We start from the raw sequence: 18,852 nt of genomic DNA on the forward strand, positions 1-18,852 counted from the left end.
TTAAAAAATAAATAAATAAATAAAAGTGCTGTGATTTTATAATATTTTTTTTCTGATTCATAACAGAATGGAATGTTTATAGAGTATTTGGAATCCGATTGCAATAAATAGAATTAGACCAGAATTAAATTCCGAGCATATGAAAAAATTACATGCTTGAAATATTCAGATTTTTCTATTCCATTCAGAATTTTTTTTTTGCAGTTTGTTGTAAATATCTCATCTCATTATCTCTAGCCGCTTTATCCTGTTCTACAGGGTCGCAGGCAAGCTGGAGCCTATCCCAGCTGACTAGGGGCGAAAGGCGGGGTACACCCTGGACAAGTCGCCAGGTCATCACAGGGCTGACACATAGACACAGACAGCCATTCACACTCACATTCACACCTACGCTCAATTTAGAGTCACCAGTTAACCTAACCTGCATGTCTTTGGACTGTGGGGGAAACCGGAGCACCCAGAGGAAACCCACGCAGACACGGGGAGAACATGCAAACTCCACACAGAAAGGCCCTCGCCGGCCACGGGGCTCGAACCCGGACCTTCTTGCTGTGAGGCGACAGCGCTAACCGCTACACCACCGTGTCGCCCTGTTGTAAATATCTACCACATATTACAGTATCAGTAGACATGTTATATTTTTAGATGTAAAAATATAGTTTTGGTTCAAGGAATGAGATGCGACCTTTGACCTGGATGGTCATGTGGTTACAATCTCAATCACCTGCTGACATTTATTGCTAAACTACAAAACTAGAAATTAATGCAAACAACAAGGAATGATTAACAAAATGTGATCTACGAAAATACTTCGAAAGTGGAACAAAAAGATTTTCTGACGCAGGTTAAACATGATCAGTTCATTTGTTTACAAACGTTAGAATTACTCCCTCATTTATGTGAACACCAACATCCGTATATTTATAGAAAAGATATTTTGTACTAAATATAAGTCTGTCAAACACATTTTAAATAAAAACTAAGTTTTGTTAACTTAATACCACATACTGATTATTTTTTTTAATAAATAATCATCTGGATGTCGATTAATTGTGGAGCGGTGTCGATAACTGCGGACAAAGGTGTCAATAATTGTGGAACGGTGTCACGTGATCTGATGCGCCAAGTAATCGGGAATCAACTCATTTTTTTTCCCAGCGGAAATTTGAGTAATTATTCATGCACGATTTACGTATTGAAAGCCTTTTCTATTTTTGCAGCGGCCAAAAGATCGTTAAGGTGTCGATAATTGTAGCTGCCGCTCTGTTTGAATGAACATTCAAAAACATTAAATCGATAAAAACTATTATGTCATTCTTTATTTAATAAAAATTGTAGACATTGGCAAATTGCTGTAGTTTTATGAAGAATAAAACTAGGGCTGTCAAAGTTAACGCAATAATAACGCGTTAAAGCAAATTCCTTTGAACGCTACTCATTTTTTTGATGCATGATTAACACGTACATGTTCTGTATATTTACCAGCGAGTTACTGCATTTTACTGGAAAACAGCTTGAGCTGTGTGGCTTAAATTTTTATTTTCTTTATTTCAAGATCGCCACTCCTGTAGTCCAGAGTCCACATCGCCAAGTTTGTTTAGTTTAGTTTATTGCATGGTTTGAGGCTGAAAGTTAAGTACAGAACTCGAGGAAAATACAAGATTTTGTTCACACTCAATTGTGCTAAACTTTCAGAATTATAAAGTTAACTCTGCTTTGCTTTTTTTTTTTTTATGCAGTGGGGGAATAAAATACCCACAAAAATAATTTTTGCTGTGTCCAGCTTTATCCTTCCTGACCTGGCCACATACAGTTGTAGTCAGAAGTTTTCATACAGTGACGTGAATGTCATCTTGGATATGAATGTCTCATCTCATCTCATCTCATCTCATTATCTCTAGCCGCTTTATCCTTCTACAGGGTGGCAGGCAAGCTGGAGCCTATCCCAGCTGACTACGGGCGAAAGGCGGGGTACACCCTGGACAAGTCGCCAGGTCATCACAGGGCTGACACATAGACACAGACAACCATTCACACTCACATTCACACCTACGCTCAATTTAGAGTCACCAGTTAACCTAACCTGCATGTCTTTGGACTGTGGGGGAAACCAGAGCACCCGGAGGAAACCCACGCAGACACGGGGAGAACATGCAAACTCCACACAGAAAGGCCCTCGCCGGCCACGGGGCTCGAACCCGGACCTTCTTGCTGTGAGGCGACAGCGCTAACCACTACACCACCGTGCCGCCCGGATATGAATGTCATGGCAATATTTGGGCTTTCAGTAATTTCTTTGAACTGTTCTTTTTCTGTGGCAGAATGATTGTACACCATACATCTTTAATTAAAAAAAAAAACACTAGAATCCGGTGCACAAGTTTTAATTTTCTTTGGGTTTTCTGAAATCAACACAGGGTCAAAATTATACATATAAGGTCAAAAATTGGCATACACTCACTTAGATTATTAATTCAGAGGTGCTGAAACTTCCAAAATGTCTCTTATCTTGCCAAGGCCGAGGTCTCTCAACTCCCTGTTAGTGATCATGATTGACTACAGCTGGTAGCTTCTCTGTGCCTTCATAAAAAGGGTTTGTTTACAGCACTCATTGGATTGACCAACACACAGTCAAATGGGAAAGTCCAAGGAGCTCAGTGCAGATCTGAGAAAGAGGATCGCGGATATACACAACTCCGGAATGTCTCTTGGAGCCATTTCTAAACAACTGCAAATCCCAAGATCAGTTCAAACAATTGTATCCAAGTTATTGTGAGGTGTAGTCACTTTGCCAAGCCACTTTGCTTCAAGAAAATCCAAACTCTCACCCTCAGCTGAAAGGAAGTTGGTTTGGATGGTCAGGAACAACCTGGGAACCACCATGGCACAGCCCTGCCATGAACTGGAAGCTGATGGATCACTGTCTACAGTTCAGATCACCATGGACTAAGAGGCTGCTATCCAAGAAATAATCCCCTGCTCCAAAATTGACACCTTCAAGCTTAACTATAGTTTGAAGCTGACCACACGGACAAAGAAAAAGCCTTCGGGAGGATAGCTGTATGGTCAGATGAGACAAAGATTGAGTTGTTTGGCTGCAATGACCACCATGTACAGAGGGACACTGTATCAACTGGTGGTGGTGGTAGGATCATCATGCTCTGGGGCTGTTTTGCTGCCAGTGGAACTGGTTCATTGCACAAAGTGGATGGAATAATGAAGGAGGAGGACTACCTCAGAATTCTTCAGCATAAACCATCAGAAACTTGAACACGACTTGGGAGTTACAACAGGACAATGAACCCAAACACACATCAGAGCTGGTTGTGGAGGATAAAGCAGGCTAACATTAAGCTTAAAACAAGTCCTGACTTCAACCCTATTGAAAATATATGGACCGTGCTTATAAGTCGAGTCCATGCCAAGAAGAAAACAAATTTAATTGAACTCTACCAATTCTACCATGAGTCGTGAAATATCCAACCAGAATTCTGCCAGAAGCTTGTTCATGGTAAAGAAAAATGTTTGGTCAAGGTGAATCTTGCGAAGAGCCATTTTACCCAAATATTAGGTGCGCTGTATGTATATTTTTGAGTCCGTGTTGATTTCAGAAAACCCAAAGAAAATTAAAACTTGTGCACCAAATTCTAGTGGTTTTTTTTCTTTAATTAAAGATGTATGCTGTACATTCTGCCACAGAAAAGAACAGTTCAAAGAAATTACTGAAAGCCCAAATATTGCCATGACGTTCATATCCAAGATGACATTCATGTTACTGTATGTAAACTTCTGACCACAACTATACATTTGCATAAAGCAAGCAGATTCACTCCCACTCCCCAAAAACTTGAAAAATACCCCTTTAAGGTACATTTAGAACAGGTATTTTTAAAAAGTGCAATTAATTTATGATTATTCGTGAGGTTAAGTACAGATAATAATGTGATTAATCGTGATTATTTTAATCGAATGACAGCCCTAAATAAAACATTTGCTGATGTTGGAAAATAATCAGCTTCTGAGTGGGAACACTAATTTTGCTTTGTGTCATTTTGATTGCCATTGATTATTTTCCAATAACAGCACACCTTGCCATAATTTATTCCTTCCTTGGTCTCTAGGCTCCTCGGACATCGTGTGTGACCTGTTGGGTGCTAAAGGGAAGGATATCCTCTACATCGGGGACCACATCTTTGGAGACATTCTGAAATCCAAAAAGCGCCAAGGTTGGAGGACGTTCCTGGTGATCCCCGAACTCGCCCAGGAGCTACACGTCTGGACCGACAAGAGCTGTGAGTCCTTTTTTTTTCCAACCAAGATCAAACGAATGTGGTTACTGTGAATGTCCTCATGACGTTACGGTTAGTGCGTTACCATATTGTCAGCTTTTATTTGGCTGAGCTGTCTCTTTAAACACATTGTGTTTTGTGCATCTTGAATGATCTCTAAAGCCACTAACGATCAACGATGAATCACTTCAGTTTAAGGTGGGGTTTACATTAGACCGTATCAGCGGATCATCAGATTAACGTTTTTAAAACGATTCGCGTGCACACAGCAATGCCAATACACGATTCGCGTGCACACAGCAACGCCAATACACGGATACGCTCGGCTCCGCAGGCATCCTGCGCTCCAAATCACTCCGCCCTGAACAGCGAGTGCCCTCTGGAGGGTGCGCACTCCGGCCCTGCGCAGCTCACAGAGCGCGCGAGTGAAGCACACGAGCAGTGATTCGGGACAAATAGCAGGAAGTGAAAGTCCGTGCCGTTTTTCAGCAGTCGCGTCACATGACCAACGTGGCATGACCAACGCCAGCGAATCAGGAAGGTGGATGTCAGTGACGTCGTCCAATGACGATGTCAGCTAGAGCTCAGCACAGCGTATCCTCGTTCCTCAATGTTTACACAGCACCGGATCAGATACGTACTGGGTTGAATACGTGGGCCCTGGCGGATTCAAGTTGTTCCGCCTGTGGAGTCGTTTCCCGGCGTTTTAATGTGAACGGACAGTGCATCCGCGACGAAAACGAGACGGATACGGTCTAATGTAAACACCACCTAAATGTAAAGAAGGAAAGAAATCGAGACAGGAGACCGGAGTCTGTGCTGATGGTGGTCACTCTGCTTGTCTTTCACAGCGCTGTTTGAAGAGCTCCAGGGTCTGGACATTTTCTTAGCAGAGCTGTACAAGTGGGTTTTTTGTATACTTGAGTATCCAAGTGTTCTCTGTTACCTCTTTTCCACCAAATCAGTTCCAGGGCTGGTTCGGGGCCAGTGCTGGTGCTGGTTCACAACTCGTTCAACTTGCGAGCCAGCTGAGAACCAGTTTGCTTTTCCATAGCTCACGGTGCTAAGAGGAGCCACATCATTACGTCGCTGTATACGTCAGTTATGTCGCTGCATTTGCATAAACCTTGGCGCGAATATCAAAGCAACAACAACACGGAGAAGAAGAAGCAACAGCAGCAATAATAATAATGGATGACTTCACGTTTGTACAGCTGCTGCTTCTCGGCGCTTAAAATGGCGACCTTTCGCGGTCTTGCGATTGTTGTTGGTCTTAACAACTCCGCCCCCGCTGACGTAAGCGGTTCTTTCCTCTGGCCCAGCAGAGAGTTGGTGCTAGCCTGGAACGGTTTTTCTGGCCCCAGAGCCAGTTCTTTGTCAGTGGAAACAGAAAACCCGGTTCTAAACTAAGCACTGGCCCCGAACCAGCCCTGGAACTGCTTTGGTGGAAAAGGGGCATGTGTGTCTATGTTTATTTGTGATCTCTGTACCAATCAAAGGGTCAGACTTTCTCGCTGTCCCTCTTTCTCAAAATGTCCCCTTCGACATGACCTATATCCTCTTCTCTCTCTCTCTCTCTCTCTCTGTCCCTCTGTCTCATTTATTCTCAGGCATCTGGACAGCAGCAGCAACGAGAGGCCGGACATTAGTGCCATCCAGAGGCGAGTGAAGGTACATACATACACACCTACAACTGAGTGCAAACCTTGTAGCCTCCCTGGTTGCAGTGGAAAAAAGGAAGACAGACATTTCACATGGTTTACACTACCGTTCAAAAGTTTGGGGTCACTTTGAAATGTCCTTATTTTTGAAAGAAAAGCACTGTTCTTTTCAATGAAGATCACTTTAAACTAATCAGAAATCCACTCTATACATTGCTAATGTGGTAAATGACTATTCTAGCTGCAAATGTCTGGTTTTTGGTGCAATATCTCCATAGGCGTATAGAGGCCCATTTCCAGCAACTCTCACTCCAGTGTTCTAATGGTACAATGTGTTTGCTCATTGCCTCAGAAGGCTAATGGATGATTAGAAAACCCTTGTACAATCATGTTAGCACAGCTGAAAACAGTTGAGCTCTTTAGAGAAGCTATAAAACTGACCTTCCTTTGAGCAGATTGAGTTTCTGGAGCATCACATTTGTGGGGTCGATTAAATGCTCAAAATGGCCAGAAAAATGTCTTGACTATATTTTCTATTCATTTTACAACTTATGGTGGTAAATAAGTGTGACTTTTCATGGAAAACAGAAAATTGTCTGGGTGACCCCAAACTTTTGAACGGTAGTGTATCAAGCAAGATTTCAAAACCGTCCAAAATATTCGGCATATTTAATTAAAAAAAAAATGAAGCAAAAGGCAAAGTCGTAGTTTTTCCATGACCCTCTTCCTGATCAGAAAAAGTCAGTACAGGTAGTCGTCGACTTACGACCTACAGTATGCAACTTACAACCGATCGACTTTACAACCGTCTGGTTACGACTGGCGAGTGTTTCCCAGCTGGGCTAGCTGAGCGTACGACAGTTTCCGCCCCAGCTCCCGGCATCGCCCAGCATCCAGCCTCTCGCCACGCACGCTGCTCAGTGTGAGCAGTGTCCCGGTACAGCAAACTTCACCCGTGTCCGTTTGAAGCAATGGACCCAAACATAGAACGATTTGCAAGGATTGAACAGATGGTACATGACGCGCTTCGTCCATATCGTGAAATTTATGAGGAGAAAAAGAAACAAACAATTCAGACGAGGCTTACCATGTTTATGAAAAGAGCAAATGCTCCCGCCAGCCCGAGCGCTGCAACAGCTGATGATGACGTAGACGACCCACAGCCAAGCACCAGTCATGCCAGCGGTCACTAAGTTTTGCATTTTGCTACGTTTTACATTTGTATTTTGGTATGTTTCAAACTAAAATGTTTTCTGTTTTTCATACCTGTATTTCGTATTTTTTGTTTTGCACGTATTAAACGAATTGTACTGTACGCAGTGTAGTATGCAGTGTTTGACTTAAACCAAATAATGAGCCAAGGTAATGAAATAAGAAAATGTTGATAAAATAAGACTTTAAGATGATTACAATATCATTACACATCACAATATACTTGCGTTCATTTAACATAGGCCCACTTACGACCAGATCGGTTTACGACTGGTCAGTCGTAACCAAACGCAGTCGTAAGTCGACGACTACCTGTATAGGAAATCTGGTATAATAGTTTTATTCTCTCCACATTCACCGGATAGGAGCAATCGCACGCTCTGATTGGCTACTCTACTACTAGGCTATCGGCTCATATCGATGACTTGCATCCAGGTGATCAAAACGTGCTACGTCACGAGCGTCCACCATGATGGTGGATATACAAAGAAACTAGGACGGCAGCCGCTGAAAGCGTGTCCGTAAACGACGCTGAATTTTCTCACCATTACCATGAGTTGAACGCTTGAGCGAAGATTCAATACAAAGAGAAGATTGATGTGTGGGTTTGACCCATGTTATTTTAAAAAGTCAGACTTTTCTGAAGATAAGACGCTTCTACCGACCATCGAGTACCCAGATATCATGTTCTATCTGCTTTGGCTGGCGAAGACTCGAGTCCGACCTTGGACGAAACATAGCCCATGTTCTGAGCGGGTGCCCAGTATGATCGTATAATTTTGTTGGCGTGCCTCGAAGCGAAATGGTAATACACGTGTTAAAATTATAACAACGACCGAGTGAACCGCGACAAGAGAGAACGCTCATTTTATAGCAAAAGTCTAGCAACACGAAAGAAAATTATTTCGAGAGAATCGAGAGAGCTTTTGAATCTCATCTGAGATAAAATGATGACTGCAAGCACGAGCTGTTTTGGTTTTAGCCTCTGTGAGATCAGCCCTGCCGATGTTCAGCCGTGCTCGTCTCCTCTCCTCTCCGTACTAAGCCTCAGAGTTTCCTCGCCTTCTTTCTAAATAATCGGAACTAGAGCCCTGCAATCCCGCGGGAGTCCCGTGGGACCCGACGCAAAGCAGTGCGGCGCGGGACAAATTTTGAAAGCTCATTGCAGGCGGGAGGGGGAGGTGATAAGCTGCAGTCCCGCTAACTAAAAACGTGTTTAAAATAAAATGTATAAATTATTAATTTATGTCTATCATATATAATTTGTGCTGGATATTTTATTTGGCATTAATAAAAACATTTTAAGATGCCTAAATTTGCGGATGTGGTCTAATCTCGCGTACGTTTCCGATTCCTTTCCGCTCTTCCGTGTTTGAGATCTCCGATCATGGCAGAAGAGCAGAGCTCCTCTATAGTCCGGGAGCCAAAGGCCCAAATTTGGCTGAACCTGGCTTCGTCGGTTAAAGTTTTTTTTTTTTTTGCTGTTTGTTGTTGTCCAAGGTCTACTCATTAAGATAAGAGAGGGTGCCCGGTGATATCCCTTGGGCAATTCCGGATATTGGCCCTTTATTGTTGGATGTGCTGCAGTCATAGCCTAAATTCTGACATTTTGACATTCTTCACTTTATGTTCACCAAAGTCTATATATCATACTTATTTTTGTGTTTGTTAACATAATAGGATGAGTTTAAGGCCTGGGGGTGGGGTTCCAGCCATGGTTGGGGGTGTGGCCATGCAATTGGGGGCGGGGCTTATACCAAAAAGCCCTTTATTACTCTATTACTTTGGTTGTTAATGCGAGCCTTAAATTATTAGGCATACACTCCATTGTCATCCTTGTGTTTACTTCTGCAGGGGCATATGAGGGACACAATTAGCTAATTCAAGCCAACTTGTGTAGCTATCTTGCTAACTCTGTCAATCACACTGCCCCCAAAAGATCACAGCACGCATAAGCTAAGCAGAGAAACTATTTGACTGTAATCATGAAAGAGCAGTGACATGTACTCACTGCTCACCAGTGAACTAGACCCATAGTTTCACAACACTGGCTAGCACACCCAACTCTCACCTAGTAAATGCTAGTCACTGATTTTTTTAAGCTAATAGATTGCTTATTTTAACGATATTGTCTGTTGAAATAGTAATCTCCCTGGTTCCCTAGTAAAATTCAGGGCATTGTCCCCGATTATCATCTCAAAAGTCTGTTAACCTTACCCTCACCCCCACTCCAAACCACACTGCTTGTGGACTGAGAGTCATGTGCACTAGCCAGTCCACTGACTAGCACGACTTTTAAAATGTTGGGCAGTAAGGTTGCTTATTTTTATGATATTGACTGTTGAAATAGTAATGTTCCTGGTTCCCTAGTAAAATTCAGGGCATTGTCCCCGATTCACCCCCACTCCAAACCACACTGCTCGTCCACTGACTAGCACGACTTTTAAAACGTTGGGGAGTAAGGTTTACTTAACATTCTCCTCTGTACTAGCTGGCATCCAGTACATAAGCATATTTTTACAGACACTAAGCAATGGCAAAGGGTTTAGAGGGTTTTTTTTTTTTCATCTGAACTCTTAGTTCTTTCCTTAAATAGTTTGTGTTTTGTGTGTGTGTTTGCATACTGTATGTAATTATTTTACATAATTATTGCTCATTAGTGTGTGTGCATGTGTATGTGTGTGCGTGTGCATGCATGCATGCACGTACATGCTTTATGTACTGTAGTTCTTGTATCAAAATTGTTGATTTTGCAAATTTATGAAAGGGTCAATTACACGTTTGACTAATTTGACTGACAGTAAAGCGTGAATACTGTACAGCCAATTTGGTTAATTGAAAATCAGTATCTTTTGCTATTCTTGTGTGTGTGTGTGTGTGTGCGCATGCTGTATATGCCATTTTGCATGCTTGATATATTGCATACTGTAGTTTTACATAGTGGATCACTGGTGTGAGTGTATATGCATGCTGTATATAGTTCTATTGCATGCTGTATATAGTTCTTTTACATAGTGGATCACTGGTGTGAATGTATATGCATGCTGTATATATTTCTATTTCATGCTGTATATACAGTAGTTCTTTTACATAGTGGATCACTGGTGTGAGTGTATGCATGCTGTATATAGTTCTATTGCATGCTGTAGTTCTTTTACATAGTGGATCACTGGTGTGAGTGTATGCATGCTGTATATAGTTCATTTACATAGTGGATCACTCACTGATGTGAGTGTATGCATGCTGTATATAGTTCGTTTACATAGTGGATCACTGGTGTGAGTGTATACATGCTGTATATAGTTCTTTTACATAGTTATTGGTCATTAGTGTGTGTGTGCATGCTGTATATAGTTCTTTTGCATGCTGTATAGTTCTTACATAGATATTGATCATTATTTTGTATTAACTGTAGAGTTTATGTAATACTTGTATAAAAATCGCTAATTTGGAAAAGTTATGAAAGGGTTAATTAATCCACATTTGATGTATTTGAATGACAAATATAGAGAAAAATGTGAATACCTATCAGATACAGCCAACTTGGTGCATTTAATATCAGTATTTACACTGATATTATTTTTTTTGTATTTTCTTCCATTATTTGGGCATATAGGGCATTAAAGGGTTAATATATTAAATTGCCCAAGGGATATCACCGGGCACCCTCTTAAATCTTGAAGAGCTACCTCAAATCTATAAGATAAAGCAAAAAAAAAAACTTTAACCAAAAATTCCGGGTTCGACCCCATGGCTCCCGGGCTACTAGTGAAGCTCACAATGGGTATCTCTGTAAAGCCTCAGCTGCGCATGCCGCCTGGCAACGCGCACCCTCGCTCCGTGCGCTAGGTGAAGGATCGGTCAGTGGAGAGCTCAGCTAAACTCAGCATGTTTAATTCCCCAAGCCAATGACAAGAACTTTCGTGAGAAATAACGCGAACGTCTGCATCATGCGGGATTTGCGGGCGGGAGCGGGACAAAATATGGCAGGCGGGAGCGGGACTGAAAATCATAATTCTTTGCGGGAGCGGGCCTGAAAATTCTGTCCCGCGCAGACCGCTAATCGGAACGTGCCACGATCACAAGTACTGTTGTGACCACAACCATATATGGCGTAGCTAGAAGAACGCTTAAAGCAGTGGAAAAACAGAGACTCGCGCACACGTGACTGTGTTTTGTATGGAATGTCACTTGACCCCGCATTTGTATCTCTGCCGACATCCGGGTTTCTATTTTGCTTTGACGTCACTTGCAAGTCAAGGATACCATGAGGAGAGAAAAACGAAATGGCGGTGCGTGTTGCTGAACCAACTGAGGATAAAATAAAAACTCTAATCAAAAACAAAACCCCTAAAAATATTTTTTTTAAAAAGCAACAAAATATGGAATAAATGTATTGGTGGTAAGAACGTATCTTTTTATTTTTCAAGAATTATTATTATTATTATGGCTTTTTCACAAATTGCTACTGTCATTTTGCCAGTTTACATTCCAAGTGGAAACGATTTTGTCGGGCGTTTTGTATGACGTTTTTATTTATCGAATTTGGAAAAAAATAAAAATGCTCTGTTTCTCAAAATCCAGTGAATGTGGATAGAATAAAACGGTATTCTATATTCAATCAAACAATCCCTTTGTACATGGCTTATAACCAGCTCTGTGCTACATGCCTCGCCAGCTCATGTACAACTCAATTTCGTGGAATAACTGTTAAATATTGAGCTATAACTGATGTGGAAGGAAGCGTAATCCTGTCACGCAAGAAAAAAATCCCCGTCAGCACCTTGTTATTGTGAGAAGTATCTTCTTTTTACGTCAGGTGTTTTCTAAAAATAACAAGATACTTTTCTTGCTCTTACTCTTCTGTGAACAGGTATCGAAACTGGTGGCGTATACTATTTGATCACTTTGTCCTAAGGGGATGCAAACTTTTGCACTCAACTATAAATGTAACAAATCAAGTCACACTGGATATTACTGGATTATTTTCCTATAACAGCACTTGTTTTTTTATTTCTTTTATTCCACAGCAGTTTGCCAGTGCTCACAATTATTTATTAATGATCAACAATTTTTATCCTTTTACAGTTACGTTTATCATTGTGGAATAACGAACCACGTTAATTACAGTATGTCCGAGAGTTGTTTCCTCATCAACGTGCCTTTTTCTCTCTCTTGAAGTTAATAAGACATAAAAAAGGACTTGTCATGTTACAGAGACACCTCAAAGCTCTTCATCCTGAAGACTTTGCCATGTCTGGAGACTGGAGACTCCTTCCAAAAATGCTAAATAAACTTCTGACAGAAACCTTCACCGTATCAACATTCGCACCGTTTTTAAATCCGGTTATGTGGAACATCCACCGTGCGATTCCCTGTGTAAGTTGCTACAATAGAAACGGTAACGTATTAGAACGAGCTCATTGATCTGCCTTGCAGCTGGAAGTACTCTCTGAGCTGCTGTTATAGAAAATTAATCAACACCTTCTGACCAATCAGAATCGATAATTCAGCATAACTGTGGTAAAGAAAGGTTTAATCAGTTTATCTGGCTGAAGTTAATGCAGCATGTCTTTTTATAAATAAAGGTGTTCTAACGCTACGTTCACACTGCAAGGCTGAATGCTCAATTCCGATTTTTTTGTGAAATCCGATTTTTTTGTGAGGTCGTTCACATTAACAAATATATGCGACTTGTATGTGATCCTCAGTATGAACGAAAAGCGACCTAAAAGTGTTCCACATGCGCATTGCAGGATACGACGACGTCACACGCAGTGAGCATGGCCAGTGTTTACGGAAGTAAAACCGCCTGGTTGCGGTATGACCCATCCAATCTAGCTTGAATAGCTGCATCCCCCCCAAATGGAAATCAGCTCCCTAACCTCTGCGTCCTTCCATTGAGAAGATTCAGAACCTTCACAGCCCGAAGCGTCCCTCGCATTGATGTCATGCGCAGGGGCGCAGATACGTTTTTTGAACTGGGGGGGACAAAAAACTGGGGCGGGACAAAGCTGCCAGCAAACCAACCCCGATATGCCTGTCAAACTTGTTGTGGGTTACCATAGCAACCAAGCTCGAGCTCGCAACCTGTGCAGTCTGCGCAGCTCAACCAACCGAATATCAGTCTTTGTTTTGTTTTATGCGAGTTGTTGCAACTATGTATACACTGCTGTGCACCTCAATAAACCGAATGGTAATTAGTCTTTTGATTTTTCCGTGAGGTTTGCCTTATGCAAAGAAAGACAGCATAGACGTTTTTTCCTCCCTATAAGTGGGGGGGACCGAGCGAGGTGAATTTAAATCTGGGTGGGACGAGTCCCACCCTCTATCTGCGCCCGTGATTATGCGCCATGTTGTAACTTTTTTTGAGAGACCCGCCGCCTACTTCAGCGCAGAATAGTGACGTTTGTGGCTTGTTGATGATGTGTAAGTCGGATGAATGCGACCTGGCGGTTCAGACTGAAGTCGCATATGAAAAGAGCGGATAGGAATCGGAATTAGGACCACATATCCAAACGGCCTGGGTCGGATTGAAAAAATCGGATCTGTGTCGTTCATATTGTCAATAAAAGATCGGATACAGGTCACATATGGGCGAAAAGATCGGATTTGAGTCACTTCAGCCTGCAGTGTGAACGTAGCCCAAGTGTTTCTCGTTGCCTTCTAGAAAGTGACCCATGACATGGACATGTGCTACGGTATGATGGGGAGTCTGTTCCGCAGCGGCTCTCGCCAGACCCTGTTCGCCTCGCAGGTGATGCGCTACGCCGACCTGTACGCTGCTTCCTTCATCAACCTGCTGTACTACCCATTCAGTTACCTGTTCAGAGCTGCACACGTGCTGGTGAGACACACACGCGCGCACACACACACATGCACATCTTTATGGGTGTGTATGAAAGTAAGTCGTATTGAGAAGTGTATCCAGTGTAAAAAAAAATAAAATAAAAATAAATAAAAACTGAGGTTCCTACTGCTCTGCTGTCACACACAGGTTCACAAGCAGCACATTTGAACTTTAGATGACCCTGTGATTGACCCTAATCACTCCATTTAAGCAAGAATTTCTTGCGTGAATTTGCCGAACGCACTGTGCAGCACCTGAAAGCGTCTGTGCTGTGACGCACTACAACCTCGTATAAATCCATTTTTGTGCAAATATAGATCAGTGTCCTCACCATGGTGACGGAGAACAGTGTTTGAGTGACACCGTGTCAAATAAGCAGCATTACATGGACAGAATGCACTGACTTTCAGCGGCATACTCACTGCTTACTTGTTGGCACTGAATGTTATCATCTGTCTGTCTGTTTGTCTGTCTGTCCATCCATCTTGCTGTCTGCCTGTCTGTGTATCTATCCGTCTATCTGTTTGTGTGTCTCTCTATATATGTCGGTCTGTCTATCTGTCTCTCTCTGCCTGTCTGTCTGTCTATCTGTGTCTGTCTGTCTAGCTATCCATCTGTCTATCTTGCTGTCTATCTGTTTGTGTCTCTCTCAAGCTGTCTGTCTGTCTGTGTATCTATCCCGGTCGGTCTGTCTCGCTGTCTATCTGTTTGTGTGTCTCTGCAGCTGTCTCTCTGTCTGTCTCTGTATCTATCTTAATCTGTCTCTGTCCGTCTGTCTGTCTGTCTGTCTGTCTGTCTGTCATAAATATAAGTATTCTACACACCCGTTAAATGTCGATTGTAGTTATCAAAAGTCTACACACCCCCGGTATACATCTACAGTAGTTATCAAAAGTCTACACCCCCCCCCGGTATACATCTACAGGAGTTATCAAAAGTCTACACCCCCCCGGTATACATCTACAGTAGTTATCAAAAGTCTACACGCCCCCGGTATACATCTCCAGTAGTTATCAAAAGTCTACACACCCCCGGTATACATCTACAGTAGTTATCAAAAGTCTACACGCCCCCGGTATACATCTCCAGTAGTTATCAAAAGTCTACACACCCCCGGTATACATCTACAGTAGTTATCAAAAGTCTACACACCCCCGGTATATATCTACAGTAGTTATCAAAAGTCTACACACCCCCGGTATACATCTACAGTAGTTATCAAAAGTCTACACGCCCCCGGTATACATCTCCAGTAGTTATCAAAAGTCTACACACCCCCGGAATACATCTGCAGTAGTTATCAAAAGTCTACACCCCCCGGTATACATCTACAGTAGTTATCAAAAGTCTACACGCCCCCGGTATACATCTCCAGTAGTTATCAAAAGTCTACACGCCCCCGGTATACATCTACAGTAGTTATCAAAAGTCTACACACCCCCGGTATATATCTACAGTAGTTATCAAAAGTCTACACCCCCCCCCCCCCCCGGTATACATCTACAGTAGTTATCAAAAGTCTACACCCCCCCCGGTATACATCTACAGTAGTTATCAAAAGTCTACACACCCCCGGTATACATCTACAGTAGTTATCAAAAGTCTACACCCCCCCGGTATACATCTACAGTAGTTATCAAAAGTCTACACACCCCCGGTATACATCTACAGTAGTTATCAAAAGTCTACACACCCCCGGTATACATCTACAGTAGTTATCAAAAGTCTACACACCCCCGGTATACATCTACAGTAGTTATCAAAAGTCTACACACCCCCGGTATACATCTACAGTAGTTATCAAAAGTCTACACGCCCCCGGTATACATCTACAGTAGTTATCAAAAGTCTACACGCCCCCGGTATACATCTACAGTAGTTATCAAAAGTCTACACACCCCCGGTATACATCTACAGTAGTTATCAAAAGTCTACACACCCCCGGTATATATCTACAGTAGTTATCAAAAGTCTACACCCCCCCCCCCCCGTATACATCTACAGTAGTTATCAAAAGTCTACACACCCCCGGTATATATCTACAGTAGTTATCAAAAGTCTACACCCCCCCCGGTATACATCTACAGTAGTTATCAAAAGTCTACACACCCCCGGTATATATCTACAGTAGTTATCAAAAGTCTACACACCCCCGGTATATATCTACAGTAGTTTTCAAAAGTCTACACACCCCCGGTATACATCTACAGTAGTTATCAAAAGTCTACACGCCCCCGGTATACATCTACAGTAGTTATCAAAAGTCTACACGCCCCCGGTATACATCTACAGTAGTTATCAAAAGTCTACACACCCCCGGTATATATCTACAGTAGTTATCAAAAGTCTACACCCCCCCGGTATACATCTACAGTAGTTATCAAAAGTCTACACACCCCCGGTATACATCTACAGTAGTTATCAAAAGTCTACACACCCCCGGTATATATCTACAGTAGTTTTCAAAAGTCTACACACCCCCGGTATACATCTACAGTAGTTATCAAAAGTCTACACACCCCCGGTATACATCTACAGTAGTTATCAAAAGTCTACACTACACCCCCGGTATACATCTACAGTAGTTATCAAAAGTCTACACTACACCCCCGGTATACATCTACAGTAGTTATCAAAAGTCTACACTCCCCCCCCGGTATACATCTACAGTAGTTATCAAAAGTCTACACACCCCCGGTATACATCTACAGTAGTTATCAAAAGTCTACACGCCCCCGGTATACATCTACAGTAGTTATCAAAAGTCTACACACCCCCGGTATATATCTACAGTAGTTTTCAAAAGTCTACACACCCCCGGTATACATCTACAGTAGTTATCAAAAGTCTACACACCCCCGGTATACATCTACAGTAGTTATCAAAAGTCTACACGCCCCCGGTATACATCTACAGTAGTTATCAAAAGTCTACACACCCCCGGTATATATCTACAGTAGTTATCAAAAGTCTACACACCCCTGGTATATATCTACAGTAGTTTTCAAAAGTCTACACACCCCCGGTATACATCTACAGTAGTTATCAAAAGTCTACACACCCCCGGTATATATCTACAGTAGTTTTCAAAAGTCTACACACCCCCGGTATACATCTACAGTAGTTATCAAAAGTCTACACACCCCCGGTATACATCTACAGTAGTTATCAAAAGTCTACACGCCCCCGGTATACATCTACAGTAGTTATCAAAAGTCTACACACCCCCGGTATACATCTACAGTAGTTATCAAAAGTCTACACGCCCCCGGTATATATCTACAGTAGTTATCAAAAGTCTACACACCCCCGGTATACATCTACAGTAGTTATCAAAAGTCTACACACCCCCGGTATATATCTACAGTAGTTATCAAAAGTCTACACCCCCCCCCCCCCCCCCCGGTATACATCTACAGTAGTTATCAAAGTCTACACACCCCCGGTATATATCTACAGTAGTTATCAAAAGTCTACACCCCCCCCCCCCGGTATACATCTACAGTAGTTATCAAAAGTCTACACACCCCCGGTATACATCTACAGTAGTTATCAAAAGTCTACACGCCCCCGGTATACATCTACAGTAGTTATCAAAAGTCTACACGCCCCCGGTATACATCTACAGTAGTTATCAAAAGTCTACACTCCCCCGGTATATATCTACAGTAGTTATCAAAAGTCTACACACCCCCGGTATACATCTACAGTAGTTATCAAAAGTCTACACACCCCCGGTATACATCTACAGTAGTTATCAAAAGTCTACACCCACCCACCCCCCATTATATATCTACTGTAGCTATCAAAAGTCTACACACCCCCGTTAGCTATCTACAGTAGTTATCAAGAGTCTATACAACCCCGATTCCAAAAAAGTTGGGACAAAGTACAAATTGTAAATAAAAACGGAATGCAATAATTTACAAATCTCAAAAACTGATATTGTATTCACACTAGAACATAGACAACATACCAAATGTCGAAAGTGAGACATTTTGAAATTTCATGCCAAATATTGGCTCATTTGAAATTTCATGACAGCAACACATCTCAAAAAAGTTGGGACAGGGGCAATAAGAGGCTGGAAAAATTAAAGGTACAAAAAAGGAACAGCTGGAGGACCAAATTGCAACTCATTAGGTCAATTGGCAATAGGTCATTAACATGACTGGGTATAAAAAGAGCATCTTGGAGTGGCAGCGGCTCTCAGAAGTAAAGATGGGAAGAGGATCACCAATCCCCCTAATTCTGCGCCGACAGATAGTGGAGCAATATCAGAAAGGAGTTCGACAGTGTAAAATTGCAAACAGTTTGAACATATCATCATCTACAGTGCATAATATCATCAAAAGATTCAGAGAATCTGGAAGAACCTCTGTGCGTAAGGGTCAAGGCCAGAAAACCATACTGGGTGCCCGTGATCTTCGGGCCCTTAGACGGCACTGCATCACGTACAGGCATGCTTCTGTATTGGAAATCACAAAATGGGCTCAGGAATATTTCCAGAGAACATTATCTGTGAACACAATTCACCGTGCCATCTGCCGTTGCCAGCTAAAACTCTTTAATTCAAAGAAGAAGCCGTATCTAAACATGATCCAGAAGCGCAGACGTCTTCTCTGGGCCAAGGCTCATTTAAAATGGACTGTGGCAAAGTGGAAAACTGCTCTGTGGTCAGACGAATCAAAATTTGAAGTTCTTTATGGAAATCAGGGACGTCATGTCATTCGGACTAAAGAGGAGAAGGACGACCCGAGTTATCAGTGCTCAGTTCAGAAGCCTGCATCTCTGATGGTATGGGGTTGCATTAGTGCGTGTGGCATGGGCAGCTTACACA

General features: G+C 42.2%; 1 protein-coding gene across 2 annotated transcripts in view; it reads left to right on the forward strand.

Moving 5' to 3' along the window:
* nt5c2b (5'-nucleotidase, cytosolic IIb) overlaps positions 1-18,852 on the forward strand; it is a 138,133-nt gene that overhangs the window by 111,467 nt on the left and 7,814 nt on the right. For both annotated transcript variants that reach the window (XM_060898968.1, XM_060898969.1), the window contains exons 14-17: positions 4,122-4,292; positions 5,141-5,192; positions 5,900-5,960; positions 13,833-14,009. In XM_060898968.1, the coding sequence (XP_060754951.1) occupies positions 4,122-4,292; positions 5,141-5,192; positions 5,900-5,960; positions 13,833-14,009 (461 nt within the window). The remainder of the gene's footprint in view (positions 1-4,121; positions 4,293-5,140; positions 5,193-5,899; positions 5,961-13,832; positions 14,010-18,852) is intronic.

This window comes from Neoarius graeffei, chromosome 18 (genome assembly GCF_027579695.1).
Source record: "Neoarius graeffei isolate fNeoGra1 chromosome 18, fNeoGra1.pri, whole genome shotgun sequence".
NCBI classification, from domain to species: Eukaryota; Metazoa; Chordata; class Actinopteri; order Siluriformes; family Ariidae; genus Neoarius; species Neoarius graeffei.